Source organism: Gallinula chloropus (assembly GCF_964237585.1).
Source record: "Gallinula chloropus genome assembly, chromosome: 13".
In the NCBI taxonomy this organism is placed as follows: Eukaryota; Metazoa; Chordata; class Aves; order Gruiformes; family Rallidae; genus Gallinula; species Gallinula chloropus.
This window is the reverse complement of record NC_140098.1, coordinates 18,203,172-18,230,313: the sequence shown is the minus strand read 5'-3', so window position 1 is coordinate 18,230,313 and position 27,142 is coordinate 18,203,172. Positions and strand designations below refer to the sequence as shown.

General features: G+C 43.4%; 1 protein-coding gene across 1 annotated transcript; it reads left to right on the top strand.

Annotated features, from left to right (window-relative positions):
• Positions 1-27,142, top strand: GAN (gigaxonin). The gene is made up of 11 exons (XM_084269882.1): positions 1-196; positions 13,465-13,579; positions 14,350-14,700; positions 15,101-15,318; positions 16,242-16,363; positions 16,779-16,891; positions 17,940-18,089; positions 18,401-18,537; positions 18,856-18,984; positions 26,073-26,182; positions 26,914-27,142. The coding sequence occupies exons 1-11, from the start codon at positions 30-32 to the stop codon at positions 27,093-27,095; spliced, it is 1,794 nt and encodes a 597-aa protein (XP_084126008.1). The 5' UTR covers positions 1-29; the 3' UTR covers positions 27,096-27,142.

Genomic DNA, 27,142 nt, shown 5'->3' with positions numbered 1-27,142 from the left:
CCCGGCGTGGCTCGGCTGGGCCCGGCAGCATGTCAGGGCCGAGCGCCGTGTCGGACCCGCAGCACCCGGCGCGGTTGCTGCGGGCCCTCAGCTCCTTCCGCGAGGAAAGCCGCTTCTGCGACGCGCACCTGGTGCTGGAGGGGGAGGAGATCCCGGTGCAGAAGAACATCCTGGCGGCCGCCAGCCCCTACATCAGGTACGGCCTGCCGGGGCCGAGCCCGGGCCCGCGGCTCTCGGGGCAGACGCTCGGCGGGAGGCCGTGCTCCCGCGGGGCGGGCCGGGGGTGGCTGTACTGGGCCGCTGCGGTTACGTAAGGAGCGGGCTTGGCTTCTTTTAAGGACGAAGGAGTCGGGGGAGGCCGGCGGGGTAGGGGGGGTAGCCGTCTGCCGGTGGCGGGCCGGAGCGGGCCTGTCTCCCCGCGCTGCGCTGCCCGAGGGTGCCCGCCCGGCCCCGGGGCTTCCCGCGCGTCCTGGTGAAAGCAGCGGCTCGGCCGACGCCCGCCCTCCCTCCTTCCCTCCTCGGGCCGCGGCCGCCCAGCGCTCCCCCGCGGATCTGAGTTCCACCGGAGGAGCTGTCGTATTCTCCGCGTTCAGCTGCTGCTTTTTGCCCGGTCGAAAGGGTGTTTAACCCACTGGGGGGGGGGGGGAAATAAACGCCCCCAACAACGTGAGTGCTGCCGAGTACCTGGTGTAAGCTGGCGACCCAGAAAACATGAACTTGTGACGCTCGCCCGGCCGCGGGGCAGCGTCCCGTGCCCGTGCGGTGGGCCTGCCCCGGGCCGGGCGGATGCTGGGGCTTGGGACCGCCGGCTGCACCGAGTCAGCACTTCGGGATCGGGTGGGTTTGGTTTTTGTGTTCCTCTTGATGCCTTTTAGCGAGACGGGGCTCCAGGCGACGGCTGTGGATTCTGAAGTACATCGGCTTTTAAATGAAAATCTAAAATAATAATAAAAATCAGTTTGTCTCCTCATCTCCTCCTCCCCCGTGCCCGGGCAGTATCTAACGTCACTGGGGAATTGCCACGGTGGGGCTAAAGGCTGGCGGTGCCAGGGGAGCTGGCTGCTCTGGGCAGTGGGTGTCAGCACCGTGTGAGGCCAGAACTGTGGGGTTTGGCAGCAGGCGCTGGAGAGGAGCAGCTGTATTAGCACAGTCACGGTTCTGAGGTGCCCGACAAGCGCTTTGTCCTGTGCTGTGTTCTCACGGAAACCTTCTTCATGGAAGGTCCTGCTGCAGCCACAGACAGCAGTTGGGACTTCTCTGTGCCCTCAGTGGTGATGAGTCTGATGACATCAAGTAAAAACAATACACTTGCAATAAGAAATTTTTTATAGTGCATATCTGCATATCAGAGAGGGCAAACAGAAGATACAGATGGTTCATTTCAGAGGGCTTTTATTTTTAAGTCCTATCATTTGCAGGTAATAAAGACAGCAATTTTGTCTGAGTCTGTAAAGCAGGAGCAGACCTTTCAGCATCACTGAAACACAGGGTCATTGTAAGTTGGTAGCAGGCTGGTAAGGGCTGGGCATTCCTTCCAGCTGTAGTTCCCTGTGAAGTTGTCATAAAATCTGTGTATTTGCGCTAGGTGGGGATGGGGAGTCTGCATGCTCTTCTGCAGGAAAGTGCAACCTGCTTCAGTGTCCCATTATTGTCTGCTTTTAGGCAGTGTGGTATTTAGGGTGAACATTGTAGCACAATGTGGACATTTTGAGTACAATAGAATATAGAGTTGTTGCTTAACTTTTCAATGGATGTTGTTCATGGACAGACTTAAAGAAACCATTCTCTGTGTGGGTTTAGCTAGTGGAGCTGAGACATGAAATAAAATTCATAGAGAAGGAAGGTCAGCCAGGATTTTCAAAAAAAGACACCGTGGAGCCTATGTGCTACTTGTTTTTTTCACTGCTCATCTTGAGGAGCAATTTTGGAAGACTGTGGTGAAAGGCAAATCAAAGATAGGAAATTGAAATGAGCCATTGATCAATGCTCTTCAAAATACCTGAACACTTCTTAGGTTGTTGGTCATCATATTTTAAATGACTGTGTGACATATCTGAAACCCAGATGCAGGATGGTTGCTCTGGATGGGAAGAGGTCGTTTCGGAAAAGCTGCTGTTCTACTGTGGCAGCAAGATGAGGTTACAGGAAACATGCAGTTTTTTACTGTGAAAGAGACCTCTTAATTAAAAGATACTGTAAATTATTTTATGGAGAAGTACCTTTTAATGGAGTTTCATCCTTAAGTATTGTGTTTTGTTCACCTCTGAAAAATGTACTGGGGAAACGGGAGTTAAGCGTGTGTGAGGAGTCAGAGTGCCAGACATACCCACATTAGCAGCAGAACTTGTAGTCATTAGAGTTGTGGGTTTTTTAGACTTGAAATTGTTCAGGTTCAGATCCTATGAAGGAACTCATTAACTATGTGTGAAAGTAGGTTACATGCATTAATATATAAATATGTTTGGGGGGGGGGGATTGTTGTTTTTTGTGTTGTTTTTAAGCTTACTCATATTTTCTCTTGGGCTCACAAGATTTAAAGAACCAAAACTACATGTACCTAGTTCTTGTACAGCATGTTAAGAAACACTTTGGTATTGCTGATCTTTGCAGACCCTGAGTTTTACCTGCTGCCTGTTTCTTTTCTTCCTGTCACTCCAGGATCTCTCTCTTAGCCCAGCCGGTCTTCGCACTGGGTAGAATTGGTCAGGTAGGTTGCCAATGTTGGAGCATTGTGTTTCCAGCCAAAAGTAATGTTTTAGTGGCTCTTCTTGGAGGTAAAATTAATCTCCAGCCTGTATCTAGGTCTATGTAAGTCTGGTTTGTTTTGAGTGTTGGTTTTCCAGATATTGGTTTAGGTTTCTATATAAAAAGTTATTGCAGGAGACTCAAGAATTTGATGCCCTTGCATTTCAAGGGTAGGTGATTCCCAAGTGTGCTCTGGTACCAGAGGCTGCTATGTTCTCCAAATGCCAATTGATTTGGGTTGCTTTCACTTGAAACCTTCCAATATGAAGGTCAGAAAAATCCATTAACTAACTTCAGAAATAAAACTTGGAAGAAAAATGAGTGGATATGCAAAACTTAAGACTTTGCAGCGAAGCAGTGGAAGCATGAGTTGGCGTGGTGTTTGCTGTATCTGGCTGTGTCATTATGTGTTGTGGCTGTGGGCAAGTCAGTGGGCGAGTTCAGAAGCTGTGAAGGGTTTGCATGAACGCTTAGTTTAGGGTGTGAGTAGGAAAATAAGTAGGCATGGACTTTCTGAGGGGGTGGTTGGGTGTGAGCAGAGTCTGTGCTGAAGGATTTGTGCAGCCGCAGAGAGAGGAGCATTACCTGTTTCTTAGTTTTGCATGGAAGCTGTTTGGCTGACTGGTTCTGAGTAGGACACCTGTAAATTATAGTTATGTTGCTTCCCTCTAGTTGTTTGGCAACTGGATTATCCATGCAGCTCAAAAATGGGAGCTTCAGTGGGAAGAGGACAAGAAGATGTGATGGAGACACAGAAACAAGCAGAACTGTTAGTGGTGTCATGGGTCTTTCTTGTCCATAGGGTACTTTCTGCAAGTACAGGAAGAAAAAGAAAAAAGCCTGTTTCATTAATAAGTTTCCAGTCTGCAGGACCAGCAAGACTTTTAATTTTTGTGGTAGTTTTGATTCTTCATGTTTGGCCTCAGCTGCCTAATGCCAAGCTGCTCTGAGGGCAGTGAGGCCTGGGGTGCCCATGTGAATTCCTACAGAACTGCTGTAGATGTACAGGTTTATCTAATCCCTCTGTGTGCCCCTGGAGCATATCCTGTCCTTTACAAAAGACAGAAGTCTTCCTGCATATCTCTTAACATCTTGTGGTATGTTCCTGAGCCTGAGAAAAGGAGGATTCCTCAGGAAGAGACTGCCATTGGACAAAGCATGGCTTGGCTCAGTATGATAGTGCTGTGCACACCAGAGAAGTTAAATACAAGCCAGGTTAGCTCTTGATTTTCTCTTCTGTGACAAATCAGCCAGAAGCCTGTGCTGTTTTGGCTCTTTTCATCCTCCCAATTGTAGATACAATTCTATTGCCCTGGTTTAATTTCTTGAGTTTGTGGGCCTAGTGTTAATTATGGTGGCGTAAGAGTGCTGCATTTACCAGAAGAAGCTGTGCTTGCACTAGTAAAGTTTGGCATAAGTTGTAGCATATATCCACAAACCTTTTATAGAATAGACTTGGTCCAAGTATTCCTGGTATCCCCAACAGTGGCAGCAGATGTTCTCATCCGAACTGATCCGTCACTGTCTGGCACAGGTCGTTCCTGGCCAGCCGAAACTTGCAGCTCCTAAGATTTTGCTAGCTTACTGTCTCCTTGCCTGGATCACAGGGAGCATGTGGGAACCACCTTAACAATGAGGGTATTTAAGCTCAGATTCTTAGATGAACTTAATGTTGTTACAGAGGGATTGTGCTGCTGTATTAGAAATTAAATGAAGACATTTTTGTAACCTCAGCAAGTTTTGTCCTTGGTTTTCAAGCATCTGCGTGAACAGATTACAGATGGGTGAATGTATTCTGTACTGTTCCCCAAGGCTTTTCTAACTTAGTAATGAGCCAGTAACCGTATTTTCATCTTTTTCTAGGTAAGCATAATGTAGCTAAATAAAAATGTGAACTTAAGTTCATGTTATTTTCCATTTAGTTGTAAATAGCTGCACTGCTTGTAAATTGGTTTTGGTCAGAAATAACCTGACAGTGTTTGCATCTTCTCACTTGTGCTGTTCAACCTTCAGATATCTCTGAAGTGTTGCAGACCTTGTAGGACCCTTGTACAGCCACACAGCCTCTGTGCTGGTGCCAAAATAGACTTCTGTGGAGATGTGGTGGGACATGTCCCCTGCCACTTTCCTCTGTGTGATGGTTCCTGGAGCATCCTGAGTTGTCATGAAGCTGGGCAGGCAGTGTGGGGAGGGAGACCTCATCCTTGTGTAAGCATGACTGTGAGCATCCCTCTGTGCTGGTGTGAGAAGTGGGACGGGGTGTCCATTGTGCAGTGCATGGAAAAGGTGTGATTTGGCCACTTTTGTTACACTTGTTAGACAATAAATACTGTGGGGCGATGTGAGGTAGATCCTAATATGTGCCAGTAGCTGCTGCTGCTTATTTCCTGCTCCCCCTTTGTTTTTTATTGACATTTATAGAGAGCTCTTAGAGTTTTCCAAAACTTTTTCTGTTTGGGACCAGTACTGAAGTCACACATCCAAAACACCGCTGAAGCTGGGAGGTAGATGCTTGTCAATACCCTGTGCTTTCAAGTTCTGGTTTAGTTGAATAGCTCTCTGCTCCTGCCAGGTCTTGTTCCCTCCTCACTGGGCATGTAGGGCAGCGTTGTGGTAACTGCTCTGTCAAGGAGGGATCTAAAGCCACGTCATTGTCAAGGTTTCTTATGAGAAGTTTGTTTCTGGCAGTCTCCTGGCAACTTTACAGGCTGCACAGACAGTAGGAAGACAGGAACAAATCAGGCTAGAATTTTCCTTCCAAGCTTTTAAGTCTTTTAAATTAGGTATAGTTTTGTTTTTTAAAAAAAAAAACAAAATTCAAACATTACCTGTGATATTTTAGTGATAATTGAGTTGTAAAAGTCTCTGAAACTTTGAGAAGGAATAAATCAAAATAGTTGCCTTGTCCAGGAACTCTCTACCTGGTGTAACTCGGGAGAAGTGCCTAAATGCATGTTATGTTTGGAGAAGCAGTTGAGAGGCAGCAGTGCTAAACATATGTTAAAAGCTTATGGTTTAAACAGGGATATAAAAATCACTGAACCAGGCTTGAATGGGGAGTTCTTAATTATATTCCTGCTCCAACAAGCCCCTGAAGATGGCCTGAAGGGAGGAAGCAATAAGGTTCTTGCCCAGCTCAAAATAGTAAGAAAATAACAGTTGGGTTGCTCCTACATGTCAGGCAAAGGGAGAACTGGAAATCAGAGCATCTTGTTTATGCAGGAGAACTTGAGATGAGGCTTCTTGCCCGTTCTTTGCATCTGGGGACGCGCGGTTCGTCTGCGTGCCTGACGTAAGAGGCGAGTTGGGGTGGAAGGAGGTGTGGCAGGATGGAGCTGCTTGGGATGTCTGGGTGATTTGTACTCTGGGTTGTTTTACACCTGCATTCATTGCCTTGTTTAGCAAAGCTTTGATTATTAAAACAACCGTGTTTATCAGTAATTCCTGTTGCCTGCTTTAAAATGCATTTTGTGGCTTGAGCAGGGCTGCACTGAAGGAGCTTGGGTGGCTGGAGGGAGATCTGGAGTTGATGAGCCTGGACTTTGTGATTTGTTTTTTCTTTGAACCCGCTCTGTTTGTGTGTTCCTGGGTACAGTTACGAAAGGAACTTCCTCCTCCTGTTGGCTGACAAATACAAGAAGTAACTAATGGTGTTAAAAACTTGTCTCTTCAGGACCTCTCATTTCATACATCGTACAAAGCTCTCTACCCGTCCTGGTACTGAGTACCAGTGGAGTGTTACCTATGGAGGTCTGTTGCGTCCCTGACTTGGATTCCCAAAGAGGCAGAGTGCTTGTCACATCTTCCAGCTGTCCCACAGTGCTACTCATGGGCTTGTACCTTTGTCCCTTCGACGTCATGCTTACCAGTACTTAGGAAAACCTTTCTGGGACTCTGATCCTTATTTCTCCAAGAAGCTATAAAGATAAATGAGGTATAAAAAACAGATCAAACCAGATTTTCACTGCAGGTTTGTTGATGTTTTCTAAATATGACTTCAGTAAGTCAGGGGAATGGTTGGATTATTAGGGACACTGCACAGCATTGCGTTTCTTAGGTATATTTAATGAGAAGTTTAACAGCATGGGTATGGTACTATGCTGGTTCCTTCTATAAAACCACTGTAAACTTAAAAGCAGAATTAGTTTGAAAGAAGACATATTTTACAGTTCTGCAGCTCTTTTCTTGGTTTAAAACTGTATTTCAGAGATACCTTCCTTTGCTTTTCCAAGGAAGTCGTGTTCCCAACTTGCTATCTGAGAGGTGTAACATTCCTGTTTATTAGAAAGCTACGTTTTCAGCTGATGTGGACTGGAAGTCTCACAAGTTGTTTATTTAGTGAATGAACTTGAGTGTCAAGTGAAGCACAGAAATGGCATAAATACAATGGAGATTTGGTTACTTGAGATGCTTCGAAAGGAATTAGATATTTTTTCCCCATCTTTTAAAAACAAAGGAGAAGACTCCAAACCCACCTATCCAAATCCCCTGGCAGGTATTTCTAATGCAGGAAATACAGAACAGACCTGTGCTTCAGGTGAGAAGAGCCAAATAACCAACTGCTGAACCAGGTCTACGTGGCTCCATGTGGAGCTGCACTTCATACAAGGTGCGTGGCACAGACCATTGGTGCTCAGCACCTGGCCCACCTGCCCTGTGTTTGACTTGTTTGTAAGCTCAGCTGGCTGGTACTGTCTTTTTTAATTATTTTTTTCCCTAGTTGACTAAAATGAAATGAAAGTGAAATGAAATGGTAAGGACGTGCTTCTCAACACTTTACTGCTGCCAGGAAGCTCCAAAGGTCCGTTCTTGGGGACTGTGTTTGTCAAGTGTGTGTTCTGTCTACGTAGGGCTAACACACGTGTTTAGGCAGGACGTGCTGGTTGAGGATAGATTTCCAATTTAGATTGCAGTCTAGCTCTGGATGAGCTCAGTGTAGTCAGAGTAACTTCAGATGTTCAGGGTAAACAAGCTCTTTATTGAGCAAAGCCCATGAGCCCTGTGCATGTCCCCTGGGCTGCTGCTAAGAAATTGCTTTGTTGTCTTTCTGATGGGTGAGGGGAAGCCCTATGTTTTTTTGCCTGACTTAAACTTTCCACCAGATGAACAAATTAACTTACTCTTAGTTGTTGTTTCTCTTAAACCAAGTAAAGCAGCTTCTGCAGTTTTTTTGTGCTGTGCTGCTGGATGGACTGCTTTGCCTTCAGACCTGAAGTTGCAGTTACAGATCATCTTAAGAAGAGAGACGTAGGAAAGCCATAGCCAAAATCCTCTGAGAGCTGGCACCCCTTGCAGGGTGTGGTGAAGACTCTTTTATGTGTGCTGCTAAAGGCCAGGGTGCGACCTCAAAGAAAACCTTCTGATTTGGTTGTAAAATATCTTTTTGGAGGGTGGCAGTGGGTGGAGTGAACTGCTGCATCATGTTTTTGTGTCTGACCTGTTTAATAATGTGATTATTAAGGGGTTTTTGCACGCAGAAAGAGCAGCCTTCGTGAGAAAATGTTGCAGGGATAAAGGCAGAGAAATGAAAGAAATTCACTGTTAAAATGGTCAGTCCTTGGTAGGACTTAATTAGATCTAATGTGAAAAGCTTGTGCTTGATATACTTGAGCCTACATAAGCAGGGCCAGTTCTGGAGGGGACTAAATTGACTCTGTGTTTGCATCACAAGCAGAACTTTTAAGTTTTCTCCTTACTGATGCAAAATTTCAAAGTACTGGCTTGTCATTCTTGGGACTGAGTCATCCCTGTGAGCGTGTTCTAGGTCTGGTGCATGTCTTTGCTGGAAACATTTGTTGGAGGTATAACTTCATTTTGAAATGCTAATGCTTTCTGGAGAAGGCTGAAACACTGGTGCAGGTAAAGGATAGATCATCAGAACCGAATTTTACTACCCTGTGGTTTGGAAGGATGGCTTTGCTACTGTAATACCAAAGTTTGTTAGTGTGGCAATGTTGGCAGAGCTTGTGTAGACTAGCCCTTTGCTTCATCTGGAGCAAAATCATTAATTTGGAAAGACAGCTCCTTTCAAAAAGACAAGTGCTTCCCTCTTGTCTCCAGCAGATTTGTTCCCGACACCCTGCTCTAGCTGTGGAAGTAGGTCAGCCATGACGTGAGAACAGGTAGAAGTTTTGTGTTGCAAAGCATCACAAACAAAGCCTCTGTCTTTTGTTTCCCAGATTTTCTGATTGTTCACTGGAGTAAATGTTATAAACCCACTTGAGGTGAATGTGGTCAGAGCATCCCCGTTTACAAAGGCACGATCTTTGCCAACAGTTGTTTTCTTTCCCTGTCAGGTACTCTTAAGGATGAAAGCATTCCAAGAGTTAGGCGGTTGTTCTCTGTATAACTCATGTCACTGCTGTGGAAATAAACACTGGTTATCTTTTCATCGCAGTTTACAAATAAGGCAGAGGTTTCAAAGATAAATATTCCCACTTATTTATGTCTGACCCAGGCTTTACTGGCGGAGGCCAAATTATTTGTTTTGGTTTTCACTTTGTTAGTTGTTTTGCTTAGTTGGGTGTTTTGGGAGGTTGGTTTTTTTGTGGTTTTGGGTTTGTTGGGGTTTTTTAATCCATCTCCTGTAAACTGTCAACTGTAAAACTTAGGAAAAAGAAATTTTCAGACATATGGACCCTTTGTCAATGTGCATCTCCTGCACCTTAGCTGTCCCATAGGCAGCTCTCGCAGGGGCTATAAGGCTGCCTGTGTGTTTTTTCCCTGTTGTACTCTTTTAGAGTGAGAGGTGAGTTGGAACATCCATCTTAAACTGCCCATAGTTGTTGAAATTTAAAATTTATCTGTTGTTTTTTAAAAAATTAATCTGCTTTATGCCATTAAATGTGAATTGTGCCTCCCAGCAGCATCAACATTTGTTCTTAGCCCTTGTTTCCATTTTAACAATTTACCTTCCTTATGCTGTTGCTTACACATACAGAAGAGGTATTGGATTTTTTTTCCCTGTTCTGCCTTATGTAGTGTCATTTAAGATGACTCATTAGGATTGTATTCCTTAAGTGATGTGGAAGAGCAGATTCTAAATTTGTCACACAGGCACACAACATCAAAACACAACAGAAACCCAGTTGTTCTTACTCCACTTGCTGGAGAGGTAGTGTGGGCCAGGCAGTTTTTCCTGATCGGGTACCAGAGGTTGGGATGGATGTTGTGAATTTATAGAACATTTTATTCATGTTACCAGAAGCGATTCCTGCTCACTGTGATGATCTTAATTTAAAAAATGGAAATAACTGTTTTAAAACATGTATGGAGGTCAAGCTGCTCAAAATTAAATTGCTTAAGAAAGCAGGATGAAGAAGTTGCCTTGTTTTGTTTTCCCCTAGCCCTGTATGTGTCTCGGCTGCACTCTGCTCCCAGATGGTTGGGCTGTGCGGGTTTTATTTCCTTAAATCTTGCTGTTCTGGTCTTTGATCTGAATTAAGGAAGATTGGGGCAGCCTTTTCTGCTTTGGTTTGCAGCTTAGAGTGGTTTTAAAGTAATTAGAAATGTTGTCCAGAGGAGGAAGCTTCCGCGTGTGTGTCCTTGGAGCAGCCGTGCTGCAGCTGGCACATCTCTGCACCTTGGATTGCCTGGCACTTCCAGCCTTCTGCTGCACCAATTGTAGGCTGAATAAATCAGCATGGGGGAAAGAAAGCATCCTCCAGCCTGGGATGCTGACAGGTTGGAAGAACCTCTGCTTCAGCTTAGCTAGACTAGTTAGGCATTGTGTTTCCAAAGGGAAATTTGATAGAGGACATGGGGTAAGTGTTTCACAACGTGTTGTCCGCTCTGTCTTTCCGAACATGGAACAGATGTTTTGAAACTTTCCCACTGTGTCTGTTGCGTGTGTTACAGTGAGGATGCCCAAACCTTGGTTTGCTAGTGAGGTGTGGGTGCAGGTAACAGCTGATGCTGGGTGATGCAAGATGAGGCATGGCTCCTTGCCTCCTTGCTCCTCTGCTTTCAGGCTTCCTACTTTTTTCTCCTTTTTCAGTTCTCTTTCCACATTAGATTCACAATCTCAAACTTTTCCAGCCCAAATTCTGGTTATAATCTGTCTTTGCACCTTTCTTTTCCCTCCTAAAAGCCCGTAGCCATCCTGCAGGACTTTGTGAGGACAAGGAGCACCTCCAGCTGCTGTTTGGGAACAGTTGTTGTGTCATAGCTTAGAAATCTCTGTACTAAAACAAATAACCTAGTGTTTTATTAACTAACAAATCAAAGTTTTGAGAGGTATGGAGAACTGCTGCTTCTCGGGACAGATGATAGGAACAAAGCTTAGTCTGAACTGGGATGCATTTGCATAATGTGTTTACCTACCTCTGAGTATCTATAACTTTGAAATCAGTTTTGTTCTCAAGTTTATTTTTTCTGCTTTGGGTTTGTGGTTTGGGCTTGCACCAGTGATTGGTTTGTTTCTTTTCAGGTTGATGTCTGAAAAAGTACACAGTAATTAGAACATCTGGCGTGATAAGACCCAAAAACTCTGAACAACACTTTCTTGTTACCAGGAGGCGTCAGTCTAAAGTCCGTGCAATGTGGTGATTTAGCTTGGGTGTGTACAGGTGATGCCAAGATGAAAGTCAGTGATAAATAGCACTAGCCCTTTCCCTAATCTCTCCATTAGTGCTGGCATGCAACATGTTTATTATATGCCTTGCATCTGTTTTAAGCCCTGTGATGTGCTCCACTGTGCAGACTCTGAGTACATACCACCATGTGTGTGGACATACCAGCTACTACTCATAGGTACCTGACATATGTGAGGTCCAGATACCATCTGACTCTCTTGTCTGGTGAAGGAAGCCACATGCTGCAAACCTTGATATGTTTTATGTGAAATGAAAAGAAAGCACAGTTTCATCCCAGGAGGCAAGATGCAGCTTTCATTACAAACCAGGAAACCCAGAGCTGGAGCGTGGTCAGCATCATTACAATGCAGGTGTTTGGACAGGCTTGAAAATGCATGTAAAGGAGCTGTGGTGCTTTAAGAGTTGAACTCCTGCGTTCCTCTGCGTGTGGGTACGCTCTTTCCTTCCTTGGGAGCTTATAGGCATGAAAAGTGTGTGTCCCACACGGGCAGGGCTGGCGTGAGATGAGGGGTGTGTTGTGTGGCACCGCTGGAGCTGTGCGTTGGGTTTCAAAGCTTTCAGCTCAGCAGCAGCAACCCCGTGTCTGCTGTTGCAGCTTGTGTTTACTGGAAGTCACCTAGCCTGTGTGGAGAACAGGATTTATAGTTCTAATCTCCTTCCAGGCATTAGGAAATAGACAATTTCCTAATCTGTGTAATATTGTTGTTATTTTACTGTAACTAGTGCTAGGTGCTGTACTACCACAGAGGCAGCTTAGCTCCAGACCCCGTACAGTCCTACGTGCGCATCGGAACACCTCCCAGGGTGCTCGCTGGCGATGGGTCTCTTGCACCATAGGAAAGTGATATAGAAACAAGGCCACAAATATGATTAACTTCAGGGCTAAAAATACCATCCTTATTCACACTTAAAAATAGCTCCTTACAGACTAGGATTTTATTTGATGCAAGATCTTATTTTGTGAGAAATGAGTTCATTCTGGGATGAGTAAGTGAAGCAGGACCTGCCCTGAGCGAAGTCCTGTTGAGGTATTTCCTAAGTATGGCTGTAGGCAGTGGAAGACTGTGACAAACTGGATCCTTTAAGCTTAGCAAAGCCCCAGCTTTTCACATTAAGAAACTAACTCTAAGAATGTACTCAAATGAATACAAAAATATTCTGAAGGCTTTTATTTTAATGTGCTTTGATATAGATGTAGATACTTTATATATATATACCCAGAGGTTGTGAAACAAGTTTTCCAGTCTTTTTATATTGTATTCCTCATTGGCTAAAGCCTAGAAAAGAGATCTTCTGAACCATCTTTTATTAGCTCTCGTGGCTCGTTTCGCTAGACTGGTGAACACTGCTCCCTTTTGAACACTTATATTGTCTGTCCTGGAAAAAGTGTTTGAACTGACAGATGATGGAAAGCAAAACAGTCTGCTCTGTTGTTATTATTTCCTCATCTTTTCCCCCAGTCTCCTTCCATTGTATTCAAAGGCACATCAAACTATTCCTGGTCTTTTTAAAGAAATTGCTCATAAGTGAAGTGTCCACTGATGTAGATGAATATTTAAAGCTCAGCAGAGCAGCACATGGGCTGTTTCCTGTAACTGAGCGCACAGTTTGGTCACAGCCAGGCGGCATAGCATTAGCCTGATAACATCATAAACTGCTCAAAATGGTATTGCAGCCCAAATACTTGTGCTGCTCACTGTGATTATTTGTTTCTTGGTAGAGTGGGGTGGGGTTTTTTTGTTTGTGGGTTGGTTTGTTTTTTTCTACCTTTATAAAAGAAGATTCTTGTGTTTCATCTGTCAAGCAGAGCTGCTGTTCTGTTTGAAGCTGAGTGAAGTTTTTGGATGCTTGTGATGAATGAGCTGGTGAAAAAATTACTTGGGCATTTTAATGCTGTGGGTGGTTTGCAGGCTAATGCATTTGTTCAGTTTGGAAATGTGATGAGCAATATTAGAGACCATCCTTATGATGCTAATTTGAGAGAGACAAGTTTCAAATCACATTGAGTTTCCCATCTCTGTTAGAGCTGAAGTGGTCCATGGCTAGTACTTGTTTCTTTAGAAAACTGAGAGCAAGCAATGCATAGCTTATAAGCTTTTTTTTTCTCTTTTTTTTCCTCTCTTAGAACAAAATTGAATTATAATCCTCCAAAGGATGATGGCTCAACGTACAAGATTGAACTTGAGGGGATATCTGTTGATATCATGAAAGAGATACTAGATTACATCTTCAGTGGGCAGGTATGGTATTAGAAAAAACTTAGATGTAAATTGAATTATTTGGCAGAAGAACCTGGGTTTTAACAGTGATCTAATGAAAGATAAACTTAGCAAGGTTTAAAGCTTTGTGTTGAAGTGGTGCATCACGCTGGGGCTGTGGGTGTGAAGTAGAGGCAGTAAGCTCTGCCAGAGTTGTGGCTACCTTCAGTAGCTTGCATTAAACACACAGTCCTTTACAGCTGTAAGAGAGGCCTGAGATTGAGACTCCATCACTGAACAGAACAGTACGTCGGGCATCCCCCCTTCCTGACCCTCGTGCCCACCTCTCTGGCCTCTGGATGCTGACAGTGTGCCCCTTCAGATCTTTGTGCCAGGGGCTTTATCAGGAATCAAAGTTGGTGTGTCCAGTTTACTCAGAACCAAGTGGGCATTGCTGAGTGAGTCTAATGTTCAGCAGAAAATGAAAAGGCAGATGTGGCTTGAAATTCTCTTCTGGACATGCTTTTTTAACAGTTATATATTAATTACAGCAAAATTAATTTGGGATTCTCAGATTAGATGAGCAATTTCATGGTTACTTCAGCCACAAAATTCTGCTTGACACCTCCTGTCAAGCAAATGCCTTTCCATCCCTGGGTTAATGTGTAAATGGGTCATAGTCAATGTTTCATCATTTTTCCACTGGCATTAATACCCCATTTTTTGGCCACTGGCTATGTGTGTAATGAACATGGACATGTCATGAAACAAATGAGTGATAGTAGCTATAACTTCTAAATTAATTCTTGCAGATCAGGCTAAATGAAGAAACTATCCAAGATGTGGTACAGGCAGCTGATCTCCTGCTGCTTACAGACTTAAAAACTCTCTGCTGTGAGTTTTTAGAAGGTTGCATAGCTGCTGAGAACTGTATCGGTATTCGGGACTTTGCACTGCACTATTGTTTGCATCATGTTCACTACCTTGCCTCAGAGTATCTGGAAACTCACTTTCGAGATGTCAGCAGCACAGAGGAATTCTTGGAACTGACTCCTCAAAAACTGAAAGAAGTGCTGTCCATGGAAAAGCTCAATGTTGGAAATGAAAGATACGTCTTTGAAGCGGTGATTAGGTGGATTTCTCATGATTCAGAATCAAGAAAGGTCAGGCCATCCAAATACTCCTATCTTGATTGGGACCCAAGTTGGTGTGTGTGTTCTAATTGGTGGGAACTTAAAATAGATGCATTTCTTTCAGGGCTGTGCTGATGATTCATCATCTGCTGTTTTTATTATTTAATAAGCATTGAGGGGGAAAAAAAAAGTGCCTTTTTGGCATTTGATGATATAATCTTATTTTGTGGAGGGAAAGCAAATAGCCCATTTGTAGTGGAACTTGGAAGACCTGATGCATTTTCTTAATAACATTGTGTTGAAGATTTTGTTATTACTTCTAAATATCAAAAATAGCTTTCTGTAAATACAAATCATCTGTACATGCCTTAGTGCTGTTGTGTAAAGTTTGGGGGATTTTTCTGGCATGTCTCTCTGTCTCTCTCTGTAGGTTCACATGAAGGATGTCATGTCAGCAGTGTGGGTGTCGGGCTTAGATGCAGCGTATTTACGTGAGCAGATGATGAGCGAGCCCCTGGTACGGGAGATCGTCAAAGAATGCAACAACATCCCCCTGACGCCGCCCCAGCAGGGAGAGGCCATGCTGGCCTCCTTCAAGCCCCGGGGTTACTCCGAGTGTATAGTGACAGTCGGTGGAGAAGAGAGAGTGTAAGTACCAAGAGTGGCGTTGAAGGTCCTCACAGTTAGTAAAATACAAGCACCTAGTGTTGGCAGCATGTCTGTAAACACAGTGTGGAGAGAATATGTGCAGATAATCTGCTGCTTCCTCTATCATTTGGGTTAAGGTCTGTCAGACACGCCTCAAATACCTTTGTAAATGATTCAGCAATAAGTAGTTATTTTGTGGTAGTTTTCTGGCATTCAACATGTAGTAGAATTAGAGTAGATGGTGTTTGTTTGTTCAGTAAGTGTTGGCTGTTAGGTTGGTTTTTTAAACCAAATAGCTTTTGCTCAGAATAAGCACAGAACATTGGAGAAATGCTTCTCTAGTGATATGAAAAGTGTCTATAGTAAATCTTAAACAGTGAATGTAAAAAATAGTTAAACTATTTTGTTTGTAATAGCTAAAACAAGTCATCATTGGCACATCTGAGATGCTGGGTGAAAATTCCTATCCCACATACTAATCCCTTTCTTTTCTTCAGTACCCCTTGCAGTAGAGAGGAAGGGTTTGTCCTCTTTAAGTAAGTTTAGCACTTAGATGTTTGCTCTTTACAGAAGTGTGATAAAATAGTCATATAACATTTTGCACATCAGAGTGTGGATTGCTTTACTCAGACATTACTAATACTCTCTGTTCTTTTTAGTTTGTTCAGAGTTCCTCCATAACAAATGTTCCAGACAGATACAGTATGAATGAAGTGCATCTGCTTTATATGTCTCCAGTCTGTACAAAAATAAACCTACACATATTCGGTTTGGGGCCCTTCTTACCAGGAAAATGTCACACTTTATGAATATATATTATATCATGAGCAAGCAAGCTTTGGACACAAGTCATTAACAGTGAACTCGTAAAACTCTGTCTTGTCTTTCTGTTTCTGTTTGTTCCCTCCCCACCCTGTGTTCAGATCACGGAAACCAACCTCAGTGATGCGGTGTATGTGTCCTCTTTATGATCCCAATAGACAGCTCTGGATTGAACTTGCTCCTATGAGTATTCCAAGGATCAATCATGGAGTGTTGTCAGCAGGTAAAGGGGAACTTTGTATCTGTAAAGTTAACATTATGAAAACTTACCAGTGCCTCAAAATCTGAGATAAGGTTTGCAATATTTTTTTTCCTTAAAGATTGACTGCACTGGGGTTATTTCACACTTCCCCTTTGTCTGCCCAAAACATTGCTTTATGCTGTGAAAATCCCTGTCATCTGAGTGTCTTAAAATCACTATTCCCACAACATTTTGTGGGAATCTGCTACATCTGTCTCTCTAGGAGTATTTCATGTTCTAAGTAAATTCCTATCTGCTGCATCACTGAATATGTTGAAGAGCATCTGCAGGAGTATAATTATATAACTACATGTTTTACCTTCACCTGTCACATTGTCTTTCTCGGTCTACAGGTGCAAGTCCTGTTTTTAAGTTTGTGTTACATTTTGTTTTACAGAAGGATTTTTATTTGTGCTTGGTGGTCAGGACGAAAACAAGGGAACACTAAGCTCTGGAGAGAAATACGATCCAGATACCAATTCTTGGAGTTCCTTACCACCAATGAATGAGGCAAGATCACTATCTAACTGTGGGGATTTGATTATTTTCTTTTTTCCTCTGGCAAAATGTTCCTTTTGTTCTGCAAAATTTTATTCTGAATCTCCAGTCACCTGCATCTTATGCATTCAGAACAGCGCTGCAGTCTGCCTTGTTTAAATCCTCTTGTTGGCCTTCTGGTCTGGTAATGACTTCTGAGTCTGAAAAAACAAACCTATTAGTGAAGAGCTAGCTGTAAAGCTAAACTATGAAGTTTCAGCAATTCCACAGTCACAATGTGATTAATATTCTTTATCTACTGGTCTTGTAAAAGTGTGCTTATGTTTCCTTTGTGTTGTGTGCAAGGAAACTCATACGAGCAGTGTGCAGAAAAGATGGGCAGAGAACTGGCCAACACACAGAACTTGGCTTGCAGAGGCACTTAGACTTGTTTGGTTTGAGTTCGCTTCCTTCTCCATATTTGCCTTCCATCAAAAAGTAACAGTTTATTATTTGTAAACATGTATCCTTAATACACCTGTGATTTTATCTTCTGATATAAGTGTTTTTTAAGAAATCATTGTCTGGATTAAGGTCTCTGGTTGGCAAAGGCCTGTAGTTTTGGCTACATTTGTAGTTGGGATGCGTTAAGCTTCCTGCTTACTGTAAGACACAGAGTAGCTGTGCTCCTACATACAGAAAAGAAGAGCTGTCTCTGCACAGGTAATAGGTCCACCTTTTGCTACCAGAGATCTGAAAGCAACAGCTTTGTTGTAGAGGCCACTACTGTGCAAACTGAAACACTGCCAGGCAAAATGCTGTGCAAACTGAAACACTCTCCTGTGTGGTCTCTTTGGCTTTTGCTGTCCTTGTTTGATACCCTTTGTTTTGAATAAATTACTGATTTTATTCTGGAGTTGAGGAGTTCACCATTTAAGAAATCCCCAAAAACAAAACAAACCCAAAACCAAACCCAGTCCTAATACCTGTATCATTTTGCAGGCAGATAGGCTGAAAAAAAAAAGCTTTTGTTATTCACAGGGGTGGTTACGAATTTACAACGTTGACTTCACTTCCTTAGGCACGGCATAATTTTGGTGTGGTAGAGATTGATGGAATTCTCTATATTCTGGGAGGTGAGGACGGTGAAAGGGAGCTGATCTCTATGGAGAGCTATGATATTTATAGCAGGACCTGGACCAAGCAGCCAGACTTGACCATGGTTAGAAAGGTAAGAACTATGTCGTATGCTATTACATTATTTATTGTTAAATAGTTAATGCCCACATAAATATTTGTATTTCTAACCTTTTGCTTTGAGTAGAAGGTATAACAAGTAGTTTCAAAATGAAATGAGGGAGAGTTGCTGCTTCATTTGTACCAAAAGAAAACTGGCTGACAATTCCTGTGCGTGGCATTGTGACCTGTGGTACAGGCAACCCGAATGCATCCGTGTATGAATGTGTATGCAGTTAGTTCTGAGCTCTTGATACTGTGCATCTGTGTGTGATTTTAAACATACTACTTCTTTTTTGCCACAAGATTGGCTGCTATGCAGCTATGAAGAAGAAAATCTATGCAATGGGTGGAGGCTTCTACGGAAAACTCTTTGAATCTGTTGAGTGTTATGACCCGAGGACTCAGCAGTGGACAGCAATCTGTCCTCTGAAAGAGAGAAGGTGGGTGAAAATGGAAGGGGGGGGACTAGATTGCCATGTACAACCTTTTTTAATGCTCTGGTGGCAGGAAGTTGTGCTTTGTAGTTCACTGGGAACTTCAGATTTTGACCAGAGATAAATACTTTCCTGTTGTTTTCCATTACATGGTCTGAACTAAGTACTTGCAGATGATATTCATGACCCATCTAATCTTGTTGAACATATAAAGGGGGGCCTGTTTATATAAATTTTTTAAAGTAAATAATTGAGGAAGTTCAGAAGGATACATGAAATGGCTTTGGTATGTTGACTTCTTTGTTTGTTTACTTGGATTCTCAGATTTGGGGCAGTGGCCTGTGGAGTTGCCTCCGAGCTTTATGTATTTGGTGGGGTCAGGAGTCGTGACGACAGTCAAGCCAGTGAGATGGTGACCTGCAAATCTGAGTTTTATCATGATGAGTTTAAAAGGTAACTAGCTACAGCTATAAACATAAAAAAATACATGCCTTACACACTCACCTTTCTGTTCCCCTTCCCTTGCTCCAGCACTTCAAAGCATATTAAATCTTTGCCACAAACCTGTCTTACTCATGTTACCTTTTATAATCCAGTGTGGCTGTTACCCAAGACCCATCTGCTTGGGTGGCTTGTCCCTCTGAGTTACCATGCTCGAAGCCCTAGGCCTGTGCCCCTGAGCAGGAGAAACACCTTGCTCATGCAGATAGCTTGTGTTCATACAGGTAGTTTGCTAGTTCTCTCCCTGCAGCCTGTACATTCCCCAAGTGCAGAGTGCTGCTGTCCCCACCTGTACCCAAGCCCTAGGCTCCTCTTGAGTGCTCCTGGAGCAGCGTATGTATGTACAAGGTTACTTCTCCATGATCCAGGCCTGTCTCCAGGGCTTTGCAGCTTTGGGAAGTTAGAAGAAAGAAGGTCCATGCATTGCAATCAGCTATATGTGCTTGCAACAACCTTTTGAACCCATGTAGGCTTTTGCCACAAGAAAGGCACTATAGATGCTATACATTCCAGTGCCACCTCAGCACACTGTACATGGTTAATCTTTTGTGTGGTTTGAATCTGCTTCTGATGACTTCACTTGTTATTGCTTGGCTCTGGTAGGGGAATCCACCTTACTGTGTGGTAACTGTTCAAAATACTACATTAGACAGAATTTTGTGTGCAGTCATCTTAATCTCCAGTCATAGCTGACAAGCTTTGCTTCCTCCAGTGCTCTTGTTCTCATGTATAGCTATAAATTGGATTATTCTCCTTTTTTATAAACTAAATTGGAAAAAAGTAAAAAGAAAAAGGCTTTGTGGTCAGATGTTTCAAGGTTTGTTGACAGTGGAGGAGCTTAATATGTCTGTGTTACAAGTCAGGACTGATTATGACTGACCTGTATAAAAGCACACAAAAATAGCATAGTAAATATAAGTTCATTATGTAATTTTCTTGCAAGATGCAGATGTAAAGATACTTTAATTTCTCTATGAAGAGGTCTTCTGTGTTGTTCAAATTGATGTTTAAACTAGGTATAATCAAATGAAGCTAGAAAAAACCCATGCCTTAGAGTGGTTGTAGGAAACAGGCTGATAAGACAGGCGATTGCTGCTGCTGCTCTGTAGTGTTTTCTAGTCCTACAGGGATGTGGGGAATCGCTGAAAGCTGATTAACTCTTTGGTCAGAGGCCTTTGAGAGGGAAAGGATTCTGGAAAGTAATGCTCCCCAAGCTCCTGCTTGCTGTTTTTGGTTGATTTGCCTGAAATATTTCCAGGCTGATTCTGTTCTTCAAAAGGTGCTCTATAATAGCTGATGATTCCTCACCAGGGACTGTAAACCTGTTTCACTGGTGGATACAGATTGAGCTTTGAGAAAGTGGAGTTTGAAAAGCCTGGGAGGTTCCAGCCTGGGCACTGCAGGTGAGTCCTTGGTGCCACCTGCTGACTGCAGCACAGATGCCTGCCCGGCAGTACTGAAGGTCTGTGGATTTGTCTCTCTGGTGCCTTCCCAGAGGTGTGGCAGGATTCAAGTGATGTTATAATAAAAATCCAGTTGATTCTGCTCCTGTTCTAGGAGCTGGCACGTTGTGTGAGTGGTGCAGGGGCTGAGCACAGGGACAGGGGAGGCAGCAGCAGTCATTGCAGTCTCCAGTTGCTGGGGGAGACACGTTGGGACCAGCTGAGATGCTCAGACTCTGCTGTTCTGGTCTGCTGCACACAGCCTGAGCTTAGAAACTGAACTCAGTGTAAATCTGCGCCTGCATTGCAGGTGGTTCACAGGCTGAGTGTTCCCATTTGGAAACGGGGACCCGTGAAGACAGGGACAATGGCAGTGGCTCTTCTGCCTCCGGTGCTGCTGGCTGGGCTTTGTACTGCCCGGTTTTGGAAGGCGCCTGGCTCCGGCCCTGCAGGCAGAAGGGGTGTTGTGGCCAGAAGAGGGTGCAGTGTCACTGCCTCATGTCCCAGCGCTCCAGCTCCTGGGGTCTGACAGGCACCCCGGCATCCCCGGGTGCTGAGCTGGAGGGATGCCTTCCAGGGTGGCTGTGGCAGAGACTGAGCCCTCTGCAGTTGTACCTACAGGGAGAAGAGAGCAAACGGCCGTAAAGGGACCCCCCTTTGGAATGCAGTGAGCCAAGTATTTCTGCCTGCCAAACACTGAGGCAAAATACTGCCTGGTGCCCTCCTTTGAAGTGAGATTGAATCTGGGAAATGATCTTAGTTTCATTGTAATAGGGTTTTACAAGTAGCAAATGAATTGCAAATGAAAGCAGGCTACCTCTCTGGAAGACATGAGGGTGGTGGTATTTCCTGGGCTGGTTTAGAAACAGTGGAGAACAGGTCTAAATCACTTTGAGCAAAGGATGAAAGCTTAAATAACATGCTGCTTTCAAGTCTCTGAAAACCTGATCCTGCATGTGTTGGGTTAGTTAAGCAATTCCACTTGCACTGGGTATCACTTGCTGTCCTGTGCAGGGTATGGCGTAGCAACTTCATCTTCAAGGGTAAAGCCTGAGTGATGCTATAGCTTTTACCACAGGTGGAAAAAATCTTTCACTTCCTCAGCGCTCAGCCAGTGTGATAGACACAAAGACTGACTCTTCATCTTCAACACTGTGCAGTTGCTACAAGGTGGTTAAGTTTTAGCTGAAGAGTACATTTATTTCTTCAGCAGTGCTTTCTGAAACAAATACAGGAAATCAGTCCCCCTCAAACCAGAGCTTCCGAAAGTCGTTGTGAAGGACATGAACACCTTCAGATTCCACAGTGCATTCTTGTAGTAGTGGCAGCAAAGAGTAATACTGAAACTGTCAAAGCTGAAATGTCACATTGACAGAAGCCCAAAAATGTTGGGTTAAGAGAGATTTGTGGGCAGTGAGGTCGTTTAGCAACAGCGGGTCAAAAGCCCAGCGTATGAATTCGAGCAGTCTCAAACTAAAATTCGTAGTGGATTTTTAATAGTTACATACAAGTATTGCAGAGTCCTTAACGAGCTGCAGACTTTCCCAGCTGTTTTTAAGTAAGTGCAGAGCTCCATCATGTTCACTTTCCTTTTGAGTGGGAAGGGGTTTTTGTACTGGGCTCAGCCATCAGATAGTGTTGGTTTACAGTGATGTGCAGCAATGCACACGTGCGTCATCCACATCGTTTCTCACATGAGCCTCAGCTGTCGTTACAGGAGAATACAGGATCCAGATCATCCTTGCACCCTGTGAGGATCTGAGTTATGGGTTTTACTTACTGTGTATGTCTAAGCATGTACTTACAGCAGTATATAAACATATTAATTCATATAAACCAGCATAATTCTGGCTTGAGTTGGATTAAAGCACTGAAGCTTAACTTAATATCGCTTGCTTTGACAGTAATTTACTCCAGAATAACTCACAGTGCAGAGTCTTTCAAAACTGTTATTCTTAACTGTGACGCAGACAGTTCTGAGGAGTAGGGGTGTGCTGAGATCTCTGCACTACCACAGAAGTAAACATTGAGACTCCTGTTAAGCTATACTGCATAAACAAGTAATAAAATAAATGAAGTGAGACAGAATACTAGCATACACATGGAACGGGGACAGGATAATGTAGAAAATAATCAGCATATTTGAGGCACTGAGATTTTTTTAAAATTAATAAATGTTTTGTGGGCCTGTCTTTAGTCATATACATGGGTGAGTTTAGGTGACCTGAGAATAGAAAATATGTACGTCAGGCTGCAGGATTTTTCAGGATGCAGACTTTTTTTTTTCCCCCAAAGGCTATAGATTCAGCTTTGTGTGAATCATATTCTGGTTTTTACTGTATTGATCAAGCCAAAAATAGAGTTTAAAAAATGTGAAAGTGGGAGATGGAGATGTAAGGGTATCCTTCACTCCTTGATCCAGTCTTGGTCTGCACTATAAAAAGCAGGAAATCTTAACTATGAATTAAAGACCTTGATAAGTCTTTCCTTGACCAGTCTTTCCTTCTACCAGAGGTCATAATTTATAATATGCCTTTTTGCGTCACGTAGGCATGTAGAGAATCAGATGATGTCTGTAGAACTGTTTCTTTTCAGTGTGGATATTTGGAAATACCTTATCGAGCACAGATTGGCTTGAGGATTCTGTGCAGAGCTCTGGCCTTGAGTATCGCTGCTGCTGCCTTTTGGGGTGGTCTGCAAGGGGGATAGGCTTTCTTCCTTCCTGTCACGAGCTCCTGCTTCAAAAGAATTGTCAAAACTTGCAGGTATTGAGGGGGCTGAAGCTGAGAGGTACGTTTTCAGAAGCAATGCTTGGTAAAAACTCCGTAAAATACTCTTTTTTTTGCTGCTGGAACACTGTAAAAGTAAGCAAATGTAAGTAGGAAACTGCATTTGTAAGATCGTATGTGTAGTTAGGAAGATTCTGCCATTCAGTCTGCAGGAATTTCATTAAAAGAAGGTGCTTATGCAAATGTAATGAGAAAACTAACTGGCTGACTGATAGTGCTGTCAGAGAGGAACAGGGAGAGGGTGTTCATTCCTTTGTAGGCTTCCTTTCCCGGCTGGTGAGAGCTTCAGGTGATGTGTCTGGAACACATGGGTTCTGTGTCACTTCTCTATCCACTTCCCACTGGGAAGTAAAACCGTTACCATCCTGCTTATTAATTTCAGCAGTGTGGATGGATTTGTTTTTTGTTTCTATCACTTTAAGACTGAAAACAATCCAGATTCCTTCCCCTTTTATGATTTGAGTGGAGGCATATTTCAGTTTCAGAGCAGTTGCTTCTGCCTCTGGTTACAGAGGTGCATCCTTCTCCCCCGCAGCCCCCGGATTCGGTTTGAGTGGAGCCGTCCATCCCAGGGAAGTACGCAAGAGTTATGTTCCAAGGAGTGTTTTCAAATTCCTGAAGACTCTGAATTTCTTGTCGTGGTGTTTTTTCCATACTGTTCAAACAGCAGGCACAGCCCGCATTAAGCTGGAGCTTAGTCAAAGTCTGATGAAATGTGACCCCTTGCCCTTCCTGTCTTTGTTCCTTCCTAGTTTTAAACTGCTAAAGCTGCTTGTAAGTGTTCCTGAAAAGTTTGTGCCTGTTTTTCAGAGTAGATATGTTGAGAAAGGGTGAGAATAAATTTTCACAAACAACTACAGATACTTGAATATTGAGCTTTTGTGATGCACAGTGTGAAAATGCCCAGCTTCACGCTGTTGTGCTGTGGGGTTCTTCTATTTAAACTCCAAAACCTGGAGTACTTCATGCAGATGCCCAAAGTTCATGTTTTCCAAGCCCAAGCTTGATCAGTACCTAGAATAAATGTGTCTAATTTTGTTTTTATTTCCTCTACCTTAATGTGGTCTTATATATAGGGTTGTTTATTTTTTTTAAAAAAGAAAGATAAGGGACTGTGGTCTTCTTTCTGCAGTTCCCTGCCACTTACTCAGTTTTCGTAATTCTAGGTAACTTGGTGCTAAGAAGCAGTGAAAATACTGACTGTCCTTTTCCCACAGCAAGGAAAGGAAGCTAATGAAATAGGGTGAGAGGTGTTTTGCTCTGTAAGAGTTTGTGTAGAGGACTTCTCCTTTTCTCAGTTCATCTGTTGTCCTCTGTGACAGCTACAAACCATTCCCTTGCTTTCTGTAGACTCCTAATCCTTCAGTGTATAGCACAGACAAAATAATGGACAGCCAATCCTTCATTTGGCCTTTAAAAATTGATCTCTCTCCCCAAGATGATTGATACGTAGCAGCCTCTCCAGAAAAAAGCCATACTGCTGAATTGTGAGATAAAGTAATGCAGAATTTTCAAAGGTCTGCTGTATCTGTGAAGACTTTTCTGAACTTTTTTCCCTTGAGTTAACCAGGTATGGCCAGGAAAATACATGGAATGCTTTTCAAAGCTTTTCAAACTTGTTCTCTGTAAATTATTTAATACATGATGTAGGAACAGCCACCTAAAATAGCATAGATTTGTATGTCTTCAGGGTCTGTCAATAGTGTGTGATAGCATCCACAAAATGCAGTAGCAGTTTGCAGAAATGTATTTCAGAGCCATAGAGAAGATGCTGGCGACTAGATAAATGGGACATCTTCACAAGCAGTGTCCCACGTGGGTGATGAGTACCTGCTTATCTGGTTTCCAAAGGCTGCAGCCTGGAAAGCTGCTTTTCACATGGTAGAAAGACCAGGCTGGTGTAGTGTTGAAATGAGAATATGCTTAAAGTGAACATGGGGGACTTGTGAGATTATAGTAGGAGCTAAAAGGTGATTGAAAAGAGCCTGGGACGTGATTGGGAAGGTTGTGTCAGATCCAGGTAATGGTCATCTCTTTCCTTGCCCCAAGTCCCTTATCGTTTTGATTTCCAGTCTTCTGTGCTGCGTTTCAAGTTAAGTGTTGCCTAGTGCTGTGTTCCTCTTACTGGGCTGGGGATCTCTTGTCACTGATACAGTGCAATTAAAGAAGTTAGGGGATTATATAGCAGAAGGCATTGCCTGATAACAGTACAACAATTTTATTTCTCCTACTGTGGACTATTGGGAGTGCTTTTCTGACTTTACTGATTTTAAGACAAAGCTGCCTAAAATTTTCTCTGTGTAGCAAATGGACTGGTGTAGCTGTTGAAGCAGCTCTCTTACGTGCCTGCTCTCTTCCAGAGGCTTGCACCAGGTGACTACAGTAAGAATTTATTCGAGATAGATTACAGAATCACAGGGTTGGAAGAGACCTTTGAAGATCATCGAGTCCAACCGTTCCCATCCTATGCTAAACCATATCCCTAAGTACCTCATCTACCCTTTTTTTGGACACATCCAGGGGAGGTGAGTCAACCACCTCCCTGGGCAGCCTGTTCCAGGCATTACACAGATGAGCAGAGCTATTCTGAAATAAAGTAACTTCAGAACAGCAGTACCTATTGCTTTTCCTGGCTAGGAGGAGCCCAGACTGACCAGAACTGGACAACGTTCCCATCTGGTTTTACATAACAAGTGAACTTGTACACTCTGCTTTGGATTCAGAAATGGCAGTTGCAAAAAGAACCTGGAATTCTTTTAATGTGCTTGATAAAAATTACATAACAGATATTTTATTATTGTATTTACAGGTGGATTTATTTAAATGACCAGAACCTATGTATCCCAACTAGTTCTTCCTTCGTGTATGGGGCTGTGCCCATTGGAGCCAGCATATATGTGATTGGAGATCTCGATACAGGTCAGAATTACACCTGTCACTTGTCTTCTTCCAGTCTCTTAAATACATGGCACTAATGAGACTTATTTTTTTGCAAATAAAAGGCTGGGACTATGTTATGCTCCTGTTATCCTTGGGAATTATGGTGGGTGTACAGAAATGTACGGGTTGGTTTTGCCCACTGGAGCTCTGCAGTCATACACCACTGTAATCGTTTGGTTAGTTAGCAGTTTGATCAGAAGAGATCAAGACTATGCTACTGCATTAGTTAAATACAAGAGAAAACCCACTGGTGCCTGAGGCTTTGTCACATCTTTGCAGCAGTGAGCAGGTGGCTCTGGAGGTTCTGCATCGTGCAGTGGCTCACCTGGATGTGATGGTGGCTCCTGGCTCCGAGTCCCAATCCGATAAACACATGCTGACAAGCGTGTTCAGTGCTCCGCTTTCAGCATCTGGCCACACACTGCAAAAACACTGGGAAGGCAGCACGCTCTCCTGGGCATATGTACAGATGTGAGCGTGCAGCAGGGCTCTCTACAAATAAGAGAGTGACATTCCAGGTGTTTAAGTAGGTAAGAACCATCACAGCAGTTTCCTTTTGATAGTAGTTTCACTGTAGATCCAGAAACCGATTTGTTTCCCTGTGCATGCTCTTGTTTGTGTATTTCCCTGATGAGCAGGTAAATGTGGTGATCGCTGCAGTGTGTTTTAAGCATTTCATCTCTTTTTTTTTTGTGGATGTGTGAATTCAGGTACAAATTATGACTATGTTAGAGAGTTTAAAAGAAGCACGGGCACCTGGCAGCGCACTAAGCCACTCTTCCCATCGGACCTTCGCCGTACTGGCTGCGCAGCGCTGCGGATCGCAAACTGCAAGCTCTTCCGACTGCAGCTTCAACAAGGATTATTCCGCATCCGCGTCCCTTCTCCGTGATCCGTATGCTGGCAGTGGAGGAGACTGGAAGAATTCTGCGCAGTCCA

What these genes read in the sequence shown, in the direction of transcription:
- GAN (XM_084269882.1), top strand. Translation starts at nt 30, where the DNA reads ATGTCAGGGCCGAGCGCCGTGTCGGACCCGCAGCACCCGGCGCGGTTG. An exon ending in GCCGCCAGCCCCTACATCAG is followed by an intron (nt 197 to 13,464) that starts GTACGGCCTGCC and finishes TTCCTCTCTTAG; the next exon opens with AACAAAATTGAATTATAATC. An exon ending in TCATGGAGTGTTGTCAGCAG is followed by an intron (nt 16,364 to 16,778) that starts GTAAAGGGGAAC and finishes TTTGTTTTACAG; the next exon opens with AAGGATTTTTATTTGTGCTT.